We start from the raw sequence: 20,134 nt of genomic DNA on the forward strand, positions 1-20,134 counted from the left end.
CCACCTGCTGTGGCAGGGTCCAATCCCGGGTCGCCGGAGCATTGCCCTGGCTCTCTGGATTACCCGTCCAGTGACAATATCACTCTGCCATCGCCTCCTGCAGGGGGAATTCAGAAAAGCAGTCCGAGAGGGGCTGAATGGTCTTTTCCCGTTCTCACCACGGCCACCATCCACGAGTGATCTGGGAATCCCAAATGCAGGGGAGGCAATGCGGCGCAGTGGTTAGCACTGCTGCCTCACGGCGCTGAAGACCCGGGTTCGATCCCGGCCCCGGGTGGCTGTCCGTGTGGCGTTTGCACATTCTCCCCCGTGTCTACGCGAGTCTCACCCCCACAACCCAAAGATGTTGGTGGACTGGCCACGCTAAAAGTGCCCCCTAATTGGAAAAAAGAATTGGGTACTCTAAATTTATATAGGAAAAAAGGGAACCCCAATCGCTCCTTTATGTGGTGGCAATGAATTGGTTCATATTGTATCAGGTGTTCAACCCTGATGTGTGATCCTTTTAGACTCTTCAAACGGAACAGAGGAAGAAGGCTGGCAACGCACATGTCCGCCCACCACCATCGCCCCCAGTCGTACCCTTACTTCTGAAGATGGATGGCGGGCCTTCTCTGCCGAAGACGGGCAGACCCAGGAGAAGAGCTTTGATGCTTTCCCGTTGGACAGGTGGGGGGCGACACAGTGCGGAGCCGGAGAGACGTGGTGGTTACGTCACACATTCCGGCCAACATCACCTTCAGAATCGTCATTGGACAATGTAAGTGCGTCGGGCACCACACGTGCTGAACATAAGGAGCCTGTTACTTAGAATGTACGGGGCTAGAAGTAGGCCATTTGGCCCAATTTGTCTATGATCCCCCTCCTACCCCATTTCATCAAAGCTATCAGCATATTAAAATTAGATACAGCTCTTGGGGCTAAAAGGATCAAGGGATATGGGGCGAAGGTGGGATCAGGGTACTGAATTTGATGATCAGCCATGATCTTAATGAATGAGGCTCGTGGGGCAGCATGGTGGCACAGTGGTTAGCATTGCTGCCTACGGCGCTGAGGACTCGGGTTCGAATCCCGGCCCTGGGTCACTGCCTGTGTGGAGTTTGCACGTTCTCCCCGTGTTTGCGTGGGTTTCACCCCACAACCCAAAGATGTGCAGGGTAGGTGGATTGAACATGCTAAATTGCCCCTTAATTGGAAAAAAAATAATTGGGTACTCTAAATTTATTTTTGAAAAATGAATGAGGCTCGTAGGACCGAACGGCCTCCTCCTGCTTCTATTTTCTATATGAGCTTCTATGTATATCCTTCTATTCGTTTATGCAACTTCCCCTCAAATGGTGAGGCTAGGGAGTCAGCAGCCAATCAGATTGGCCGATGCTGGCTCTATCTTTTGAGTGTTCGCCCAAGACCACGGAGACTTTGGTGAGCGAGGAACAGGTGAAAGGGTGAAGGTTCAAAGTTCACACGATGCCATAACTCTGCTAACATTGGGAAAGGTTCTTTTGAGGGGGTCACCACACCTTCAGTTGTCACTTGGTTGAATGTCCCAAGGTGTGTCAAAGGGAGTGTGTACATAGAACGTAGAGAAATACAGCACAGAACAGGCCCTTCGGCCCACGATGTTGTGCCGAACTTTTGTCCTAGGTTAATCAAAGGTCATAGAATTTTGGACACTAAGGGCAATTTATCATGGCCAATCCACCCAACATGTACTCGGAAGAAAATTGTGGCAGGCCACAGGAGGAGATGGTAGGACAGATGAGCACAAAGGTTGGTCAAGGAGGGAGGTTTTAAGGAGGAAAGTGAGGTGGAGAGGTTTAGGGAGGGAACTCCATTGCTTCGAGCCCAAGCAGTTGAAGGCACGGCCGTCAATGGTGGGATGAAGGTAATTGGCAAGATTGTAGAAACGCAGAATTCTTGGAAGGCTGGAGGAGGTCACAGAGGGAGGGTGGAAGCTATGGAGGGATTGGAACACAAAGCTGACAATTTTAAATTTGAGCAGACTGGGAGACAATATCAGTCAGCGAGCACAGGAATGATGGATGAACAGAACTTGTTGTGAATTAGCATGCGGCAAACAGAGATTTGGATTGAACTCGAGTATACGGAATGAGGGTAATCTTCCCTTGCAAGGGTCCGAAATGGAGCCAAAGAGGGATTTGTCATTCTGACGACATTGGGTGAGGACATTCTTGAATTGTTGCCTGCTCTGCCTGTACTGAGCCGCCTGTGTCTGGTTTACAGTTTGGGCTGGAGTCGGTGTTCCACTCCTGTTTCCCCGCCGTCTCTTCCGCTCGCTCCAGCGACACAATCCCGCCCCTGGGGCAGCTGCTGGCTGCGGAGAAGGGGGGCGAAGGATCCATGAGGTACGTCTGATGTTCTGCACCATGCGCACATCGCAGTTACGTCATCACAGGAGGCTGCTGGCCCCAGTCGGTCAAACATGTGACAGTCCCAGGTTTGGTGGACATCTGCTAAATATGTGACATAGAATTAACAGCACCCCAACAGGTCATTCATCCCAACAGATCCATGTTCCACCCCACTTCATCCCAAACTGTCAGCTTGACCTTCATATTTTCTTTAAATCATTATTTCACGGGATGTGGGCGTCGCTGGGCAGGGCCGAGCGTTTGTTGCCCATCCCTAATTGCCCTCGAACCGAGTGGCTCGCACGGCCATTTCAGAGGGGCATTTAAGAGTCAACCACATTGGGGCTGGTTTAGCTCACTCGGCTAAATCGCTGGCTTTTCAAGCAGGCCAGCAGCACGGTTCGATTCCCGTACCATCCTCCCCGGACAGGCGCCGGAATGTGGCGACTAGGGGCTTTCCACAGTAACTTCATTGAAGCCGACTCGCGACAATAAGCGATTTTCATTTTCATTTTTCATTTCATTGCTGTGGGGCCTGGAGTCACGTATAGGCCAGACCGGGTAAGGACGGCAGATTTCCTTCCCTAAAGGGGACATTAGTGAACCAGATGGGTTTTTAGAAGAACTGTTTCTTGGTAATCGTTCCAGTATTTTTTAATATAAATTTAGAGTATCCAATTCATTTTCTCCAATTAAGGGGCAATTTAGCGTGTTCAATCCACCTACCCTGCACATTTTTGGGTTGTGGGGGTGAAACCCACGCAGACATGGGGAAAATGTGCAAACTCCACACGGACAGTGACCCAGAGCCGGGATTGAACCTGGGACCTCGGCGCCGTGAGGCAGCAGGGCTAACCCACTGCACCACCGTGCTGCTCCTTAATTAGATTTCTTAAAGACGATTAATGGCCCCTTTGGCTTGCAGTCCCAAGTGGAAACACCTCCACATTTGTCACCTCAAACCCCTGCATAATTCTATCAGGGCTCCCCCTCAGCCTTCCCTCTCCTCGATAAAAGATCTCTGGCCTGTTCAAGGTTTCTGATGCCGCACAAAGTCTGTTCTCAAAATGCTTGAGTTTATCACACAGTCACAAGAACAAAGGAGAACAGGGCTGACCTGTGACCTTTTCACCCATACCCCCTAATCGCTAATCTCTCTCGAATTTAAAGTTAACAATTGCTCCAGCATCAGTTGCTGCTGGCAGAAGAGAGTTCCAAACATCAACAGCCCTTTGTGCGAAAGAAGCATTTCCTCAATTCGTGCCTGAAAGCTCTTGCTCCAATATTTTTTTTTTAATTTTTAGAGTACCCAATTATTTTTTTCCAATTACGGGGCAATTTAGTGTGGCCAATCCACCTAGCCTGCACATCTTTGGGTGGTGGGGGTGAAACCCATGCAGACACAGGGAGAATGTGCAAACTCCACATGGACAGTGACCCGGAGCCGGGATCGAACCTGGGACCTCGGCGCCGTGAGGCATCAGTGCTATCCACTGCGCCACCGTGCTGCCCCCTCACTCCAATATTAAGATTCCGCCCCCCAGCCTTAGACTCCCCAAAGCAAACGGTTTCTCCGAATCTACTCTATTTGCTCGCCTGAATATCTCAAAAACTTTGATCAAATCACCACTTAACCTTGTAAGTACGAGGGAATATAGGTTTAGCACAGGGCTAAATAGCACAGGGCTAAATAGCTGGCTTTTAAAGCAGGCTAGTAGAGCGGTTCAATTCCTGTACCAGCCTCCCCGAACAGGTGCCTGATTGTGGCGACTAGGGGCTTTTCACAGTAACTTCATTTGAAGCCTACTTGTGACAGTAAGCGATTTTCATTTCATTTTCATTTCAGAAAACCCTGGTCGGTGTAATCGCTCCTCGAAGTTTGGAGTCCAGACATAATTCTGATAAATCCATGTTGCATTCCCTCCAAGGCTAATATATCCTTCCCAAGATGTGCCCCCCCCCATCCCCCATAACTGCTCCATTAATCCTGCTCTGTCACAAGAGAATGAAAGGTGCTATTTCCAGGTCACCTCGTCGTGTCTGCCAGAGAGGTCACTTTGCTGCACGGACAGAGCTCTGGTTAAACCACATCCGAGAGCAGTGTGTTTATTCCTGGGATACTGCAACTCAGGCCTTACAGAAGCTACAATACAGAGGAAACAATGGCATAGTGGTATTGTCGCTGGACGAGTAATCCAGAGACCCAGGATGATGGCCTGGAAACCTGGGTTCAAATCCCACCACTGCCGCTGGTGACATTTGAATTCAGTACAAATCTGGAATTAAAAAATAACCATTGTCAATTGTCTCCGTTGTGACTCCAGACCCCACAGCAATGTCGTTGACTCTTAAATACCCTCTTAAACAACACCCACATCCCCTCAACGAATATAAAGAAAATAGCAGGTGGCCATTCAGCCCTTTGAGACTGCTCCACCGTTCGATATGATCATGGCTGATTCGCTATCTCAACACTATATCCATTGACACCTTTATCTATTTCTTTCTTAAATGCATTCAGTAATTTGGCCTCCACAGCCTCCTGTGGGAGAAAAGAACAAAGAAAATGGCAGAACAGGCCCTTCGGCCCTCCCAGCCTGCCCTGCGCCGATCCAGATCCTTTATCCAAACCTGTCGCCTATTTTCCAAGGTCTACTTCTCTCTGTTCCCCACCCATTCATATATCTGTCCAGATGCATCTTAAATGATGCTATCGTGCCCACCTCTACCACCTCCACTGGCAATGCGTTCCACCCACCACCCTCTGCGTGAAAACTTTCCACGCACATCTCCCTTAAACTTTCCCCCTCTCACCTTGAAATCATGACCCCCTTGTAATTGACACCCCCACTCTTGTAAAAAGCTTGTTGCTATCCACCCTGTCCATACATCTCATAATTTTGGAGACGTCAATCAGGTCCCCCCTCAACCTCCACCTTTCCAACGAAAACAATCCTAATCTACTCACCCTTTCTTCATAGCTAGCACCCTCCATACCAGGCAACATCCTGGTGAACTTCCTCTGCACCCTCTCTAAAGCATCCACATCTTTCTGGTAATGTGGCGACCAGAACTGCACGCAATATTCCAAATGCTGCCGAACCAAAGTCCTCTACAACTGTAACAGAATTCCCAGGCATCCCTCCACCCCCCCTACCAAATCCCAGCCTCTGAGTTCAAAAATGTCTCCCCATTATCTCATTCCTGCAGAGGGGGGGAGGGCGAGGAGAGGAGATATCACCGGAGCTCCATCCAGTGGTCTTCCTTGAACCATAGAATCCCCACACGGCAGAAGGAGGCCATTCAGCCCATCGAGGCTGCGCCAACCCTCTGAGAGAGCACCCTTTCGAGGCCCACTCCCCCACCTTCTTCCCCTGACACCCACCTAATCTACATGTCCTTGGACACTACGGGGCAATTTGTAGCATGCCCAATCCACCTAAACTTTTTTTTAAAATGTATTTTATTACAAACATGTATCAAAACAGGTTACAGCGAATAAACACCCCGGGAAACATACTTCCCAGCAATCAACTATATAGCTTGTACAGATTTTTCCTCTTTTTCACCCCTCCCCCATGACAAACAGCTCCTCAAACACGGTCACAAATATCCCCACCTTTCCTCAAACCCACCCGCAGAGCCCCTTAACTCATACTTTTATCTTCTCTAATCGGAGGAAGTTGTACAGTTCACCCAACCAAGCCGCTACCCCCGGCGGCGATGCCGACCGCCAGCAAAATTCGCCGTCGTGCAATCAGAGAGGCAAAGGTCACAAAATCGGCCTTCCTCCTCTCCACGAGCTCCGGCTTCTCTGAAACCCCAAATATCGCCACCAAAGGGTCCGGGTCCACCCCCTGCTCCACTATCCTGGCTAAGACCGCGAACACTCCCGCCCAGAATCGTCCCAATTTTTCACCCCCCCCAAAACATGTGCGTGTGATTCGCTGGCCCCCGCCCACACCTCTCGCACTCATCTGCTACCCCCCTGAAAGAACCCACTCATTCTCGCCCGAGTCATATGCACCCTGTGCACCACCTTACATTGTATCAGGCTCATCCTTGCACAAGAGGGGGCCCCGTTTACCCTTCGCAGTGCCTCACTCCATACTCCCCAATTGATCTCCCCTCCCAACTCCGCTTCCCATTTCTCCTTGATCTTCACCACCCACTCGCCTCCCTGTTCCCCCAGCCACTTGTATATATCCCCAATTCTTCCCTCCCCTTCCACATCCGGAATCAGCAGTCGCTCCAACTGGGTGTATCCCGGCAACCTGGGGAACCCCCTCCAGACCTGTGCCAATCCACTGAACCTGCACCCCTTTGGAGTGATGGGCTGAAGGACAAATGGAAAATTCGAGTCGTTCTCTGGCTTTTAACAGGTCGTGATCCTTAGCTGTCTCCAGTAAAACAACCAGGGGAGGGATAGAACATAGAAAATTACAGCACAGAACAGGCCCTTCGGCCCACGATGTTGTGCCAAAACTTTGTCCTAGATTAATCATAGATTATCATAGAATTTGCAGTGGATTTCTACACCCATCTGTCTCCGTGCTCATGGCATGAAGGCTAAAAATCCTGTCGGCAAGTCAGAGGCCTGTGTGCAGTGGGGAGGGCTGGATTGATGGGGTTGGAGAGTGAGGGGCATCTACAGTCTGGTTATATTCTTGTTGAGAGAGTTCCAGATACTGTATATGTCCCAATACAGTCCTGGTTCCTGGTGAAGTGTACAGTGTTGGCCTATTAACCCTTTTCTATGTTTCTGTTACAGCGCACAGGCCCGTGACCTCTGGGATTCATTGCAAAATGTCGATCAAGCCGTTGGGCTGAAATATAAATGGTCGGAGTGCCAGAGTCGCAAACATCTCCTTGCGTCGCTGTGCGTAGACCCTGCAAATGTGGTGAGTGACGAAACACTGGAGGGCAGAGCTCATTTTGCTCGGACTTTTATTAAACCAGAAACTCCTGATGCTTTTTCCTTTCCATTGAATCCCGACAGTGCAGAAGGAGGCCATTCGGCCCATCGAGTCTGCACCGGCCCTCTGAAAGAACACCCTACCTGGGCCCAATTCACTGACACGGGAGGATGTGCAGACTCCGCACAGACAGTGACCCAAGCCGGAATCGAACCTGGGACCCTGGAGCTGCGAAGCAATTTTGCTATCCACAATGCTACCGTGCTGCCCCAATTCTCCATCTATCCCTATAACCCCACCTAGGGGAAATTTAACATGCTTAATCCACCTAAATTTGGGCTGCACGGTAGCATGGTGGTTAGCATAAATGCTTCACAGCTCCAGGGTCCCAGGTTCGACTCCCGGCTGGGTCACTGTCTGTGCGGAGTCTGCACGTCCTCCCCGTGTGTGCGTGGGTTTCCTCCGGGTGCTCCGGTTTCCTCCCACACTCCAAAGATGTGCGGGTTAGGTGAATTGGCCATGCTAAATTGCCCGTAGTGTCCTAAAAAAGTAAGGTTAGTGGGGGGGTTGTTGGGTTATGGGTATAGGGTGGATACGTGGGTTTGAGTAGGGTGATCATTGCTCGGCACAACATAGAGGGCTGAAGGGCCTGTTCTGTGCTGTACTGTTCTAAATTGCACATCCTGGAGGGGCTGGTTTAGCACAGGGCTAAATCGCTGGCTTTGAAAGCAGACCAAAGCAGGCCAGCAGCACGGTTCAATTCCCGTACCAGCCTCCCCGAACAGGCGCCGGAATTTGGCATCTAGGGGATTTTCACAGTAACTTCATTTGAAGCTGACTTGTGACAATAAGCGATTTTCATTTCATTTCATATAAATCCAGGGTTTCTTCCTTTATTTTGACTTACTTGACATACAAGCCACCACCTTCCTGGCAGATGATGCCTGGGATTTGGCAGGGGAGTGGGGGGGGGGATTGCCCAGGATTGGGGGTGTTGGGGTTCCCCTGGGATTGGGAGATGTTCAGAAGCTGAGGGGGGGTACCATGGTCTGGGGGGAGACAGGGAAGGAGTGGGGCTTGGGGAGTCAACTCTTGTGATCTAAAGGTTGGGGATGCCCAGGATCCTCAGTGTGCGGCCCTGGGCTGGGCATAGTGCCCTGGAGTTGAGATTCTCTCAAACAGCCTCTCTTTGTCCTTGTACCATCCAGTTATTTACCGGGTAGTTACCTTCAGTTGACAATTTCTATCTTTCTGCATCTTATCCCCATCCTCATCCTGACCCCACCTCACTCTGTTTTCTTATTTTGCGCTGTGCTCTTTTCCCCTATTTCTTTTCCCTTTCCCTCTCTCCATCCCTTTCTTTTGCTATGCTCTCCTTCGTTCTCTTCATCTTTTTTCCAAACTCCTTTTTCTTTTCTCTTTTCCCACTCTTTCTGGACTCCCTTTCCTGCTCTCTCTCTCCCTTTCCTGCTCTCTCTCTCCCTCTCCCTCTCTCTCTTTCTCTCTGTCTCTCTCTTACATTTCCCTGCTGAATCGCTTGGCCCCTCTCCTCTCCTTCCATTCTTCCAGGAGACACCCACAGGTCACTCGAGAACGTTGGGCTCTTCCCTTCTGCTCTCCAGAGAGACAACGATGGAGTCACAGCCTTCTCCCGTTAGCCCGAGCCAGGACTACAAGGAGTTAATGTTAATTAAGGTACGCCAGCTTTAAAATGCCCTTGGGGCTTTCCCTCTCAAAATGGCTGCCCCCTTAAAGGGGCACTCCCGGCACAAAATAGCGTTTGTGAGAGAGAGTGATGGTCAAAGGATAATCATGCCCCTATCCTCACCCCCGCTCACCCATCTCCCCCCCCCCCTGTGCTTGCTAACCGACATCGCGACAGCCTCCAATTAAAAATTCTTCCACAAAAACAGAAATCACTGGATAAACTCAGCTGGTCTGGCAGCATCTGTGGAGAGGGAAATAGAGTTGGCCTTTCGAGTTCGTATGGCTGTTCTTCATGACGGAAGAGGTCGTCATACGGGCTCGCAACGTGAACTCTCCACAGAATGCTGAGCGATTATACTTCCCTTTATATTTCAGATCTCCAGCGTCCACAGTTGATGTACCATCAATTTGACTCAAGGCACATTTAGGATCCGAACTGTGGCTTTAATCAGCTAGTTGTTAGCCCGGTGGTCGACTACAGAGAATGGCCGACCGCCGGGAAATCTGGGTACTTATACCCCGCCTCGGAGGCGCGGCCTACTTGCCTCTCGACCAATTGGAGAGCAGTCACATGACTAGTCCCAACCAATCGGACGAGAGGCACATGACCAGCCGTAGCCAATGGGAAGCCAGTGCTCTGCACCAATGGTAGTGCTCATATCCATACCACCACAACAGTATGTTGCTTTTACTTTGAAATTCTGATCCTTGAACTCAAATCTCTCCGAGTCCTCACCACTTTAGCTCTGTGATCTCGCCCAGCCGTCTAAGATATCTGAGCTCAACCAGTTCTGGCCTTTTGGGCATCCCCGATGTTAATCGTCCCACCATTAGCGGCCATGCCTCCAGCTGCCCGGAGCACAGGCTCCTCCCTAAATCTCTTTGCCTCTCTATCTCGCTTCTCTCCTTTGAAGGCACCGCTGAACCTGTTCTATTAATGACTTACACAAACCACATTGTCAATTTTGTCTGATAAAGCTTGTCCAGTGCCCTGAGATATATTTATCTGTTATATCAAAGGCCCATTAAGTTATGAAGTGAGTTTCCCCGACTGAATCACAGGTCAAATCGCATGGAATTGTCAAAACGCTGATAAACGTTACCAGTGTTCCTCAGGGAAGGCAAATCTCCATCTCAACTGGTTGACTTTTCATGGACTTCTGAATTGGCTGAGAAAGGTACTCAGTTGTCCCCGTCAAACACTCCCAGGATACACAGCACAGGGTTTCACACAGAGAAAAGCTCCCCTTATACTGTCCCTATCAAACACTCCCAGGACAGGTACAGCACGGGGTTAGATACAGAGTAAAGCTCCCTCTATACTGTCCCCATCAAACACTCCCAGGACAGGTACAGCACGGGGTTAGATACAGAGTAAAGCTCCCTCTACACTGTCCCCATCAAACACTCCCAGGACAGGTACAGCACGGGGTTAGGTACAGCGTAAAGCTCCCTCTACACTGTGTCCATCATACACTCCCAGGACAGGTACAGCACGGGGTTAGATACAGAGTAAAGCTCCCTCTACACTGTCCCCATCAAACACTCCCAGGACAGGTAGAGCACAGGGTTAGATACAGAGTAAAGCTCCCTCTACACTGTCCCCATCAAACACTCCCAGGACAGGTACAGCACAGGGTTAGATACAGAGTAAAGCTCCCACTACACTGTCCCCATCAAACACTCCCAGGACAGGTACAGCACGGGGTTAGATACAGAGTAAAGCTCCCTCTACACTGTCCCCATCAAACACTCCCAGACCAGGTACAGGACGGGGTTAGATACAAGTTAAGTTCCCTCTACACTGTCCTCATCAAACACTCCCAGGACAGGTACAGCACGGGGTTAGATACAGAGTAAAGCTCCCTCTACACTGTCCCCATCAAACAATCCCAGGACAGGTACAGCACAGGGTTAGATACAGAGTAAAGCTCTCTCTACTCTGTCCCCATCAAACACTCCCAGGACAGGTACAGCACGGGGTTAGATACAGAGTAAAGCTCCCTCTACACTGTCCCTATCAAACACTCCCAGGACAGGTACAGCATGGGGTTAGATACAGAGTAAAGCTCCCTCTACACTGTCCCCATCAAACACTCCCAGACCAGGTACAGCACAGGGTTAGATACAGAGTAAAGCTCCCTCTATACTGTCCCCATCAAACACTCCCAGGACAGGTACAGCACGGGGTTAGATACAGAGTAAAGCTCCCTCTACACTGTCCCCATCAAACACTCCCAGGCCAGGTACAGCACGGGGTTAGATACAGAGTAAAACGTCTTCTACACTGTCCCCATCAAACTGTCTGCAGGTACTGCACGGAGTTAGATAGAGGTTAAAGCTCCTTCTATTCCAATTCCAATTCTCTTCCTGCATCCTGTGGTGCATTAAGGCAGACCTTCGTCTGTTCCCATAGCTAGTTAATCCAGGAACAGGTCGCTAGTCCGTCTCCAGGGACGTATAGCTTGATGTGCCCCGCTCCACATCAAGTGTGTCTGACCAGGGGTCTCTCCTGCTCTTACTGCCATTGGCGTGTTTGGGAAGGATTTGCAGGTTGACACACTGAGAACCTGTTTGGCCGTTAGGAACGCACCTTCCTTGGCCGTCAGGTCCTGGGGTGGGACTCCAACCCAGAGGTTCTGGCTCAGAGGCGTGGATGCTACCCACTGTGCCACAAGACCTAAAACTCCTTCTATATGCCCCATTTAATACTCACAGGGCAGGTACAGCATATGTTCGATACAGAGTAAACCTTTTTTAAAAAATTTAGAGTGCCCAATTTTTTCCAATTGAGGGGCAATTTAGCGTGGCCAATCCACCTACCCTGCACATCTTTTGGGTTGTGGGGGTGAAACCCACGCAAACACGGGGAGAATGTGCAAACTCCACACAGACAGTGCCGGGATTCGAACCCGGGTCCTCAGCGCCGTAGGCAGCAATGCTAACCACTGAGATACAGAGTAAACCTGACAACACGGCCAAGCTGCCATCTCAGAAGAGCTCAACACCCAGCACACGTTGTCCATTTCCCCCAGTGGGCCTCCCTGGGGGAGATTGTCAATCGGGATGGGGTGGCTTGCGGGGAGAGATGGGGGAGGGGGTTGGGGGAAAGGAGGGGTGGAATGGCAATGGTGATGGTGGGAAGTCAGAGGTGAGTTTCAGGCTCCATGCCCCACAGCCATTGGGCATTGGACTGAAGCATCAGCAAACTGGGGTGAGGTGATGTCATCACCGAGCGCCACGGCTCTGTTTTTCTCTGTTGCAGAACTCAGTCCCTCAGCTCCAGAACGGCCTCAGCCCCACCCACCGTATCCAGGCCTTCTTCCACCACTGGACACAGGCCGACAGGAATGGGAAAAGCAAGACTTCGTACGACTTCAACAAGAACTTCATGGCCTAGCGGACCAGCGGCTGAAGCGCCAACTCTTATTTCTCCATCAAGTCACCTGCACTGCCTCTAACTGTGTTCACATGTCTTTCATCGTTTAAACGGGCTGTTTTGTTTTTGGAAAGGGGGACCTCTGGAAGTGTGGGGGGGGGGGGGGGGGGTGGAGGCATTCGTACACGAAATGGACTGCGCACATCAGAATGCGACTGAACCTGGTGCTCGTGGGAACCTGGCCACAAACCAGCTGCCATGTTGCTGCACGAAAGCAAGTCATTGACTGTTAAGTGGCTTTGGGGGGGGGGGGGTCTTGCGGCTGTGAACGGCGCTATAGAAATGCAAGACTTTCTTTCCTGAGCATAGGATAGGGCATGTAACGGGCTGTCGATATGTTACTCCCCCGCTGTGAGTAAGAATTTATAAAGAATATTTTTCAACCCCCCCCCCAATTCCACCTCTCCGTCCCTCCAGCAAAGTAGGATATAAATTGAGTTCCCTTTAGCTTTGCCCCCCCCTCCCCCCCACTTTGGGGGAGCTCATTTACCCCCAAGGATGGGTAACCAATTGCCCCCAGCCAATAGGATCCGGGCAGGTTGTAGCAATGAATGAATAAAAATGTCTGGAATTGAGAGGTAGCCTCACAATTGAGAGTCAGTCTCGCAAGGCTTTCAAATGAGCTGACAAGATTGGCACAGGATTTACTGGCCTCACTTATTCCCAAGTGAATAGGACTGGAGTAGAGCTGAGCAAATGTTCCAGGTCATTAATTATTTAATTAGCCAGAGACAAATGATAGTGTCACTCCATGGAAGGAGCTCCACTGTGTGTGCATTGAACCTCCACTTGTTACGGAAGACATCATCTTGGACTGCAAGAGAGAAGAACGTTTATTTGCACCTTCCGAGCATTCTGGCCCGGCTCCCTCTTCCCCTCCCTGTTTTTCCCGAGAGGATATGCACAATGATTTTGGTCCTTTATCTTCTGAAAGACCCCCAATGGGCATTTTAGTCAGAACATGGGGAGTCCACAGTGAGTAAGGAACTTAAATTTACAATACGATGCATACACGATCCCCACTGGGTTCCTCTCTCTCCGGCCGACCTTTTACACAGAGGTTAATAGAGATTCCCCCACCCCTAGCGGGGGAGATCATACTCCACAAGGACCACGGGAAGACAATCATTCCCATCCCGTAAGTCCCAACGCGGGATATTACAGGCATGACAGTCTCCCATACCCAGTCAAACTGGCCACACTACCTGCACAATGTATCTCTGTCAAAGAGACAGCCTCGCTGGTTAACATTGGGGCTCTGGAGCTTCTGGGTACTGAATGGGAGCCCCAATATCAGCTGGCCCCCAGGCAGTCACTCATTTCGCACACATATGCCGCACTCACTCACACTCAAACACAAACTCACACATACTAACACTCACTCACTCACTCTAATGCACGCACAAACAAAATTTAACAAACAACTACACTGACACACACACACACAAGCGCTCACTCACACATTGACAAGCAGCATCTCACGCAAACTAACACAGACATGAACTCACCCACAGTCACATGCACAAACTCTCACACAAACACTAACACTCATGTCGACTAAAACCCAGGCAGCACAGTGGCGCAGTGGTTAGCATTGCTGCCTCACAGCGCTGAGGACCCGGGTTCAATCCCAGCCCCTGGGTCACTGTCCGTGTGGAGTTTGCACATTCTCCCCGAGTCTGCCTGGGTTTCACCCCCACGACCCAAAGATGCGCAGGTTAGGTGGATTGGCCACGCTCTAAATTTATTTTTTTTAAAGTCGACCCCCCACAACCATACACTAATAGTCTCACTCACACACGTACTCGCACATACTCATCACTCACATGCCAACACTCAAACACAAACCAACCCTCATACGTAACACCACACACACACCAAACTTAGTGTGCTGACCATTCACTGAACCAAGGTTTTTAGTCGCTGCAGCCTGCCTCGTACCCCTAGGCTTTGTGTTTGAGACCATGCGATTAGTAATAAGCACCAGTACTGGGATCGTGCACAGGGCCGGCTCAAGGTACCGGCAACTCGGGCAGTCGCCCGGGGCGCCATGTGCTAGGGGATCGCCGCGTAAAAGTCTCGGGTCCCGCGCATGCGCAGTTGTGGCCGGTGCCAACCAGCGCATGCGCGGTGGCCGCCCTCCCTCAGGCCGCCCCGCACAAACATGGCGGATGGCTCCAGGCTGGCCGGTGGTCACTCCGGCCCCCCCCCCCTCGGGCTCACTCCGGCCCCCCCCCCCCTCGGGCCCCCTCCGCCCCCCCCCCCCCTAGGGCCCCCTCCGGCCGCCCCCCCCTCCGGCCGCCCCCCCCCCCCCCCCCCCCCCTCGGGCCCCCTCCGGCCCCCCCCCCCTCGGGCCCCCTCCGGCCGCCCCCCCCTCCGGACGCCCCCCCCCCCCCCGACCCCCCCCCCCCGGCCCTGCCCCCCCCCCCGAAGGCCGCCGAAGTTCAGCTTGCCCGGGGCGCCAGCAACCCTAGGGCCGGCGCTGACCGTGCATAGTAATAAACAAGAAGAGAGAGTGTGGCTTCCATGTCTGGCATCCAACTACACGGTTCCAGAGAACACCAATCTCTTGCAGCCATCCAACAAGGGGCCAGGGCGGGAAAGGCGAGGTAGCTAAAAGGCAGAGGTCATCAATGGACCATGCCCTGACCTCTGTAAAAATCTGGAATTAACAAAAAAAAAAAACCTAACGACCATGACGCCATCGTCAATTGTTGTAGATTCCCAGATGCCCTTTAGGAAAGGAAAGAAGGAAATCTGCCATCCTTACCCGCCCATGCCCACATGTGACTCCAGATCCATTGTGATGTGGTTGACTCAAGTTCAAGGGCAATTGGGGATGGCCAATAATAGTTGGACCAGCCAGTGATGTCCACATCCCATGAATGAATTAGAAAGGAAACCCTTAGCAAATGCCACAGGCATCAATGTATCTGGTTAAGTAATGGCCGAAGAGAGGCAGCGCGGTGGCACAGTGGTTAGCATTGCTGCCTCACGGCGCTGAGGACCCGGGTTTGAATCCCGGCCCTGGGTCACTGTCCGTGTGGAGTTTGCACATTCTCCCCGTGTCTGCGTGGGTTTCACCCCCGCAACCCAAAGATGTGCAGGCTGGGTTGATTGGCCATGCTAAATTGCCCCTTAATTAAAAAAAAAAAGTAATGGCCTAAGAACTGGAAGCATATACATGGAGGTGATGTGGATCTCTGGACGGCAACATGGGTGCAGAAGATATTTTGATAGAAAGTTCTCCTCTGGGAGGTTTTCAATTTGGATATCCGTAAGATTTTATTTTTTGAATGCAATCTGTTTCTGGAACTTCTGTTGATTGTTTTATGAGATGAAGTTCCAACCCTCCAAGTCTTTCAGGGATCTCTGAGATGTAGCTCCAGTTTGGAGGACTGTTAGCACCAACTAAATCCGGCAATGTTGTGCTGTCAGAGTGCCGAATTTCATTGAGCAGATTTATTAAAGTCCCATTCGCCCTCTGAGGTGGATGTCGAAGGTCCTGCAGTATTATTGTATTTCCCTTCCTGTTCCCCAGCCTGCTACTCCACCCCCTTGTGTTCCCCTCCTCTTCCCCAGCCTGCTACTCCACCCCCTTGTGTTCCCCTCCTCTTCCCCAGCCTGCTACTCCACCCCCTTGTGTTCCCCTCCTCTTCCCCAGCCTGCTACTCCACCCCCTTGTGTTCCCCTCCTCCACCCCCTTGTGTTCCCCTCCTCTTCCCCAGCCTGCTACTCCACCCCCTTGTGTTCCCCTCCTCTTCCCCAGCCTGCTACTCCACCCCCTTGTGTTCCCCTCCTCTTCCCCAGCCTGCTACTCCACCCCCTTGTGTTCCCCTCCTCTTCCCCAGCCTGCTACTCCACCCCCTTGTGTTCCCCTCCTCTTCCCCAGCCTGCTCCTCCACTCCCTCCCCCAGCCATGCTGCTGTACCCAGTGTTAAGACTGAATCCAGCTGTGGGCTGCTGATTGAACCAGGATTCAATGGTGTTCGCTCTCTGTCCTTTGCCCTTAAGTGATGGGATCCAGAAGAGTACGTAGTGAATACCCCAGCTCTGGCACAGCAGGTGAAGGAGCGCCATCAAGGGATTTATTTTTGCAATGCGGAACATAGAACATAGAACAGTACAGCACAGAACAGGCCCTTCGGCCCTCAATGTTGTGCCGAGCCATGATCACCCGACTCAAACCCACATATCCACCCTATACCCGTAACCCAACAACCCCCCCCCTTAACCTTACTTTTATTAGGCCACTACGGGCAATTTAGAATGGCCAATCCACCTAACCCGCACATCTTTGGACTGTGGGAGGAAACCGGAGCACCCGGAGGAAACCCACGCACACAGGGGGAGGACGTGCAGACTCCACACAGACAGTGACACAGCCGGGAATCGAACCTGGGACCCTGGAGCTGTGAAGCATTTATGCTAACCACCATGCTACCCTGCTGCCCCATAGAACCTTCTAGAACTTGTTGGGTATCTCCTCCTTCTGCCACGAGGGGCCTGGTCTCTCTACTTGGCAGCTAGCTACAGAATTTCCAACTCAAAGGGGTTGGGGGGGGGGGGGGGGGGAGCACAGCGCAGACCCGTGGCCCAGCACAATGTGAGCTTCAGGACCTTCACAGGCATGAACAATGGCTTCAAATCACACTGGCAAAGAATGGCTTTGACCCATTGGACTGAATAGACTCCTTCTGGCCTGATCCAAGCGAGTAGAGTTTCTGACCCTGTGATGCTTTAGGATTCCACCACATCTGATTGGAGGGAGGTGGCAGAACAGAGTGAGTTTGACTGGAATATTAACGGTGCAACTTCATGAGATATCACTGACACTTTCAAGAAATACCTGGCAAGGTTTCCTACGTTATTGTACGGTGACGAGCTGCTGATGCGCGCTGCCTATCTCAACAAAGATCAGAAAAAGAAAGAGTATTTTGTTGCCAACCCTCCAGGATTGGTCCGGGTCCTCCAGGGTTCGAGGATTGGTATCGGAGACAACGTAGACACTTTTCTAAATACGCGAGGAGTGGGAAATCATAGAGCATTAAAAAAAAAATGATTGTTTCAGTTGAACACTTCTGTTTATTAATATTAGAGATGGGGGGGGGGGGGGTGTAAAATGACTGACATTCAAGCATTGTCTCATATCACTTTCTAATTTGCCAGGGAAGGCAGGTCAGGAGAGGCTTTCAACTAGAGTTGGCAACCTCTGCACTTAAAGGAATTTGGTTTTTATTTTCAGCAGAGTGTCAGCAAGGAGCCCTTCAGGCGATCATTTCATAGGTGGCTGCTTTGCTGATCGCCTCCTCGTAGGTGTCGTTGTCTGTCAGCTCCAGGTTGACCTGGTGAGAGTTCCTCATGTGTTCTTTCAGCGGGGCGTAGTCGTGAAAGATGCAGCCGCAGGGGGAGCACCTGTAGTGGGGGTGGCTGCTGTGTTTCTCCTGGTGCCTCCAGCAACATCTGGGCGTGTGAAAGGCCCGGTCACACAGTGGGCAGCGGTAGTTCCTCCTCCAGAAGTGGACCTTCAAGTGCAAACCCAGGCTGCGCTCGTCGGTGCACCAGAGGTCGCAGATGTTGCAGACGTGGTAGTGCTGGCCCCCGGCCAGCGCCAGATAGAAGCATTTGGTCATGGGGATGAAGCGGGCTGGGCAAGGGGCAGGGGCGCCTCCTGTGGGGCTGGCCGTCCTGCTGGCTGCTGCCCCACACGGCTCACATCGTGGCTGCCTGGGCATACCCTCAGGCAACGGCTGACTTCTGCTCAAGCACTCCCAAGAGTTGAGTCCATGAGGTTGGCAGTCCTTTGCATGACCTTGCAAGGCCCGGACGCTCCTGAAGATGCTCTGGCACGCCTGGCACCAGCAGGCTTGGGAATAATGTTTTGGGATGCTCCCTGGCTGGGATGTGGCTGAGGCACTGGTGTCTTCAACAGGCTGTTGGGTGGATGATGCCAGGGTCTGTGCCACTGGGCGAGGTGGCATTGACCAAAGGTCCACTTCCAGGGGAATATCATCAGTGTAAGATCCAATATCAGGCTCAGAAAAGGGGCTTTGATTGAGGTCTTCATTGATCTTCGTTGGAGCATCATTCAGCCAGTCGGCCCTGGCTCCATTAATGTCTGCAGGGGTTGCAAGGGATTTATTCAACAGACAGCCCACCAATGGTAGCCCAACGTCCTCTCCCTCGCCCGAAGAAGCAAATATTTCTGAACTCACTTTGTAATCTCTGACTGCGAAGCTAATGCCAGCCCTGGAGAGGGGCTGAGCAACTGCAGGTAGGGATTCCCTCCAGACTCTTGCACATGGAGTTGGACTCAGAGATCTGCTTTCTCTACGTTCTGCTGCTGGCTCCCGGCACAAGTGGGTGGCCCCTTCTAAAAACGGCAGGGTTACTTTCTTCAAGTATTTGGTAAAACTATGATTGTGCATGTTGCTGTATTTTGTGTGCAGGTGTAGAGTGGCGAGGCTCCTGAAGGTCTTGTGACAAATTAAACATCTGTGAGAATGGGAATGGAGTTGCGGGTCGTCCACAGGCTGGAGTCTGTCCCTGGGAGATCGCTGGGCAGATGCACGAAGGTGTGTCGCTGGGCTAGCAGATGCATCCTGTGCAAGGCCGTCTGGAGTGGACGGTTCATCAGAATCGGAATTCCCACTGGGTCCCTCGTCCTGGTTGGCAGTGCCATCCTTCCAGTGGGCCACTGTCTGCTGAGGCTCCTCAGGAATGCATGGGTAGCTGCTGAAAGAGAAAACACTCTCGATTCTCAGCCCCGTGCCCTCACCCGCTTCTGAGGGACCAATCAGCCTGGGATCAGAGCTGGAGCTGGGCAGCTCACCAATCGGTTGAAGCCCCTTGGGGTTCAGGGACCCGGTCCACACAATCTTCAATTCTGCTTCATCCTGAAGACCTGAGTTGACGAAATCCTCCACCAATGGTTTTCTATTCATCGTGAGATCCTGCTTGCCAAGGTTGGGGCACGTGGAGGCATCGTCAAACCTTCCCTCCATGTTGATTGGTTTTCGGGATTGTCTTGCGATCTGCCAAACAATTTTGGACATGTCTGGTGATTGGTGGATGTAATAGTGGCCAAGCTGGAGTGGAACCACCAGCGGCTGAACAATGTGGGGCTGCTGATCTATTCAACAGCACCTGAATATTCAATATCGATGGGATATGGTTTCATGTAACTGTTGACTGCAAGGCAACATTACTTGCTCAAAGGCACCCTGGTGAGTGTAAACAGGCTTGGGCGAGGGTATACAGCTGGCAGGGTAAGCGACCAATTGTAACAGAGAACCCAAATTCACCAACTTTTCATCATCAACAGTTCGAGACCTTTTCCCTTCACTATCGCGTCCAATTCTGGGCGCCACCCTTTTGGGAAGGATGCCACATCCTTAGGGTATGGATGAGAGTTACTGGATAATGGGATTAGGGATGAGGGACTTTAGTTACGTGGAAAGAGTGGACAAGTGGACCCCAGAGAGAGGATTACGGTACGTTTAATTGAAGTGTTGAAAATTAATAATAATAATCGCTTATTGTCACAAGTAGGCTTCAAATGAAGTTACTGTGAAAAGCCCCTCGTCGCCACATTCCGGCGCCCGTTCGGGGAGGCTGGTACGGGAATTGAACCGTGCGGCTGGCCTTGGGTTTTGATAGAGTCAACAAGGAGACAATTGGGAGCAGGAGGGTCGGTAACC

The 20,134-nt window shown here is 51.6% G+C and overlaps 1 protein-coding gene across 3 annotated transcripts in view; it reads left to right on the forward strand.

Moving 5' to 3' along the window:
* Positions 1–20,134, forward strand: part of LOC119957796 — a 47,844-nt gene that overhangs the window by 22,304 nt on the left and 5,406 nt on the right. For 2 of the 3 annotated variants that reach the window (XM_038785898.1, XM_038785897.1), the window contains exons 3-7: positions 510–760; positions 2,245–2,366; positions 7,144–7,273; positions 8,858–8,983; positions 12,261–12,541. In XM_038785898.1, the coding sequence (XP_038641826.1) occupies positions 510–760; positions 2,245–2,366; positions 7,144–7,273; positions 8,858–8,983; positions 12,261–12,395 (764 nt within the window). In that variant the 3' untranslated portion in view covers positions 12,396–12,541. Of the gene's footprint in view, positions 1–509; positions 761–2,244; positions 2,367–7,143; positions 7,274–8,857; positions 8,984–12,260; positions 12,542–20,134 lie in introns of those variants that run through there. The other variant, XR_005458931.1, reaches the window with a different exon arrangement.

This window comes from Scyliorhinus canicula, chromosome 27, assembly GCF_902713615.1.
Source record: "Scyliorhinus canicula chromosome 27, sScyCan1.1, whole genome shotgun sequence".
NCBI lineage: Eukaryota > Metazoa > Chordata > Chondrichthyes > Carcharhiniformes > Scyliorhinidae > Scyliorhinus > Scyliorhinus canicula.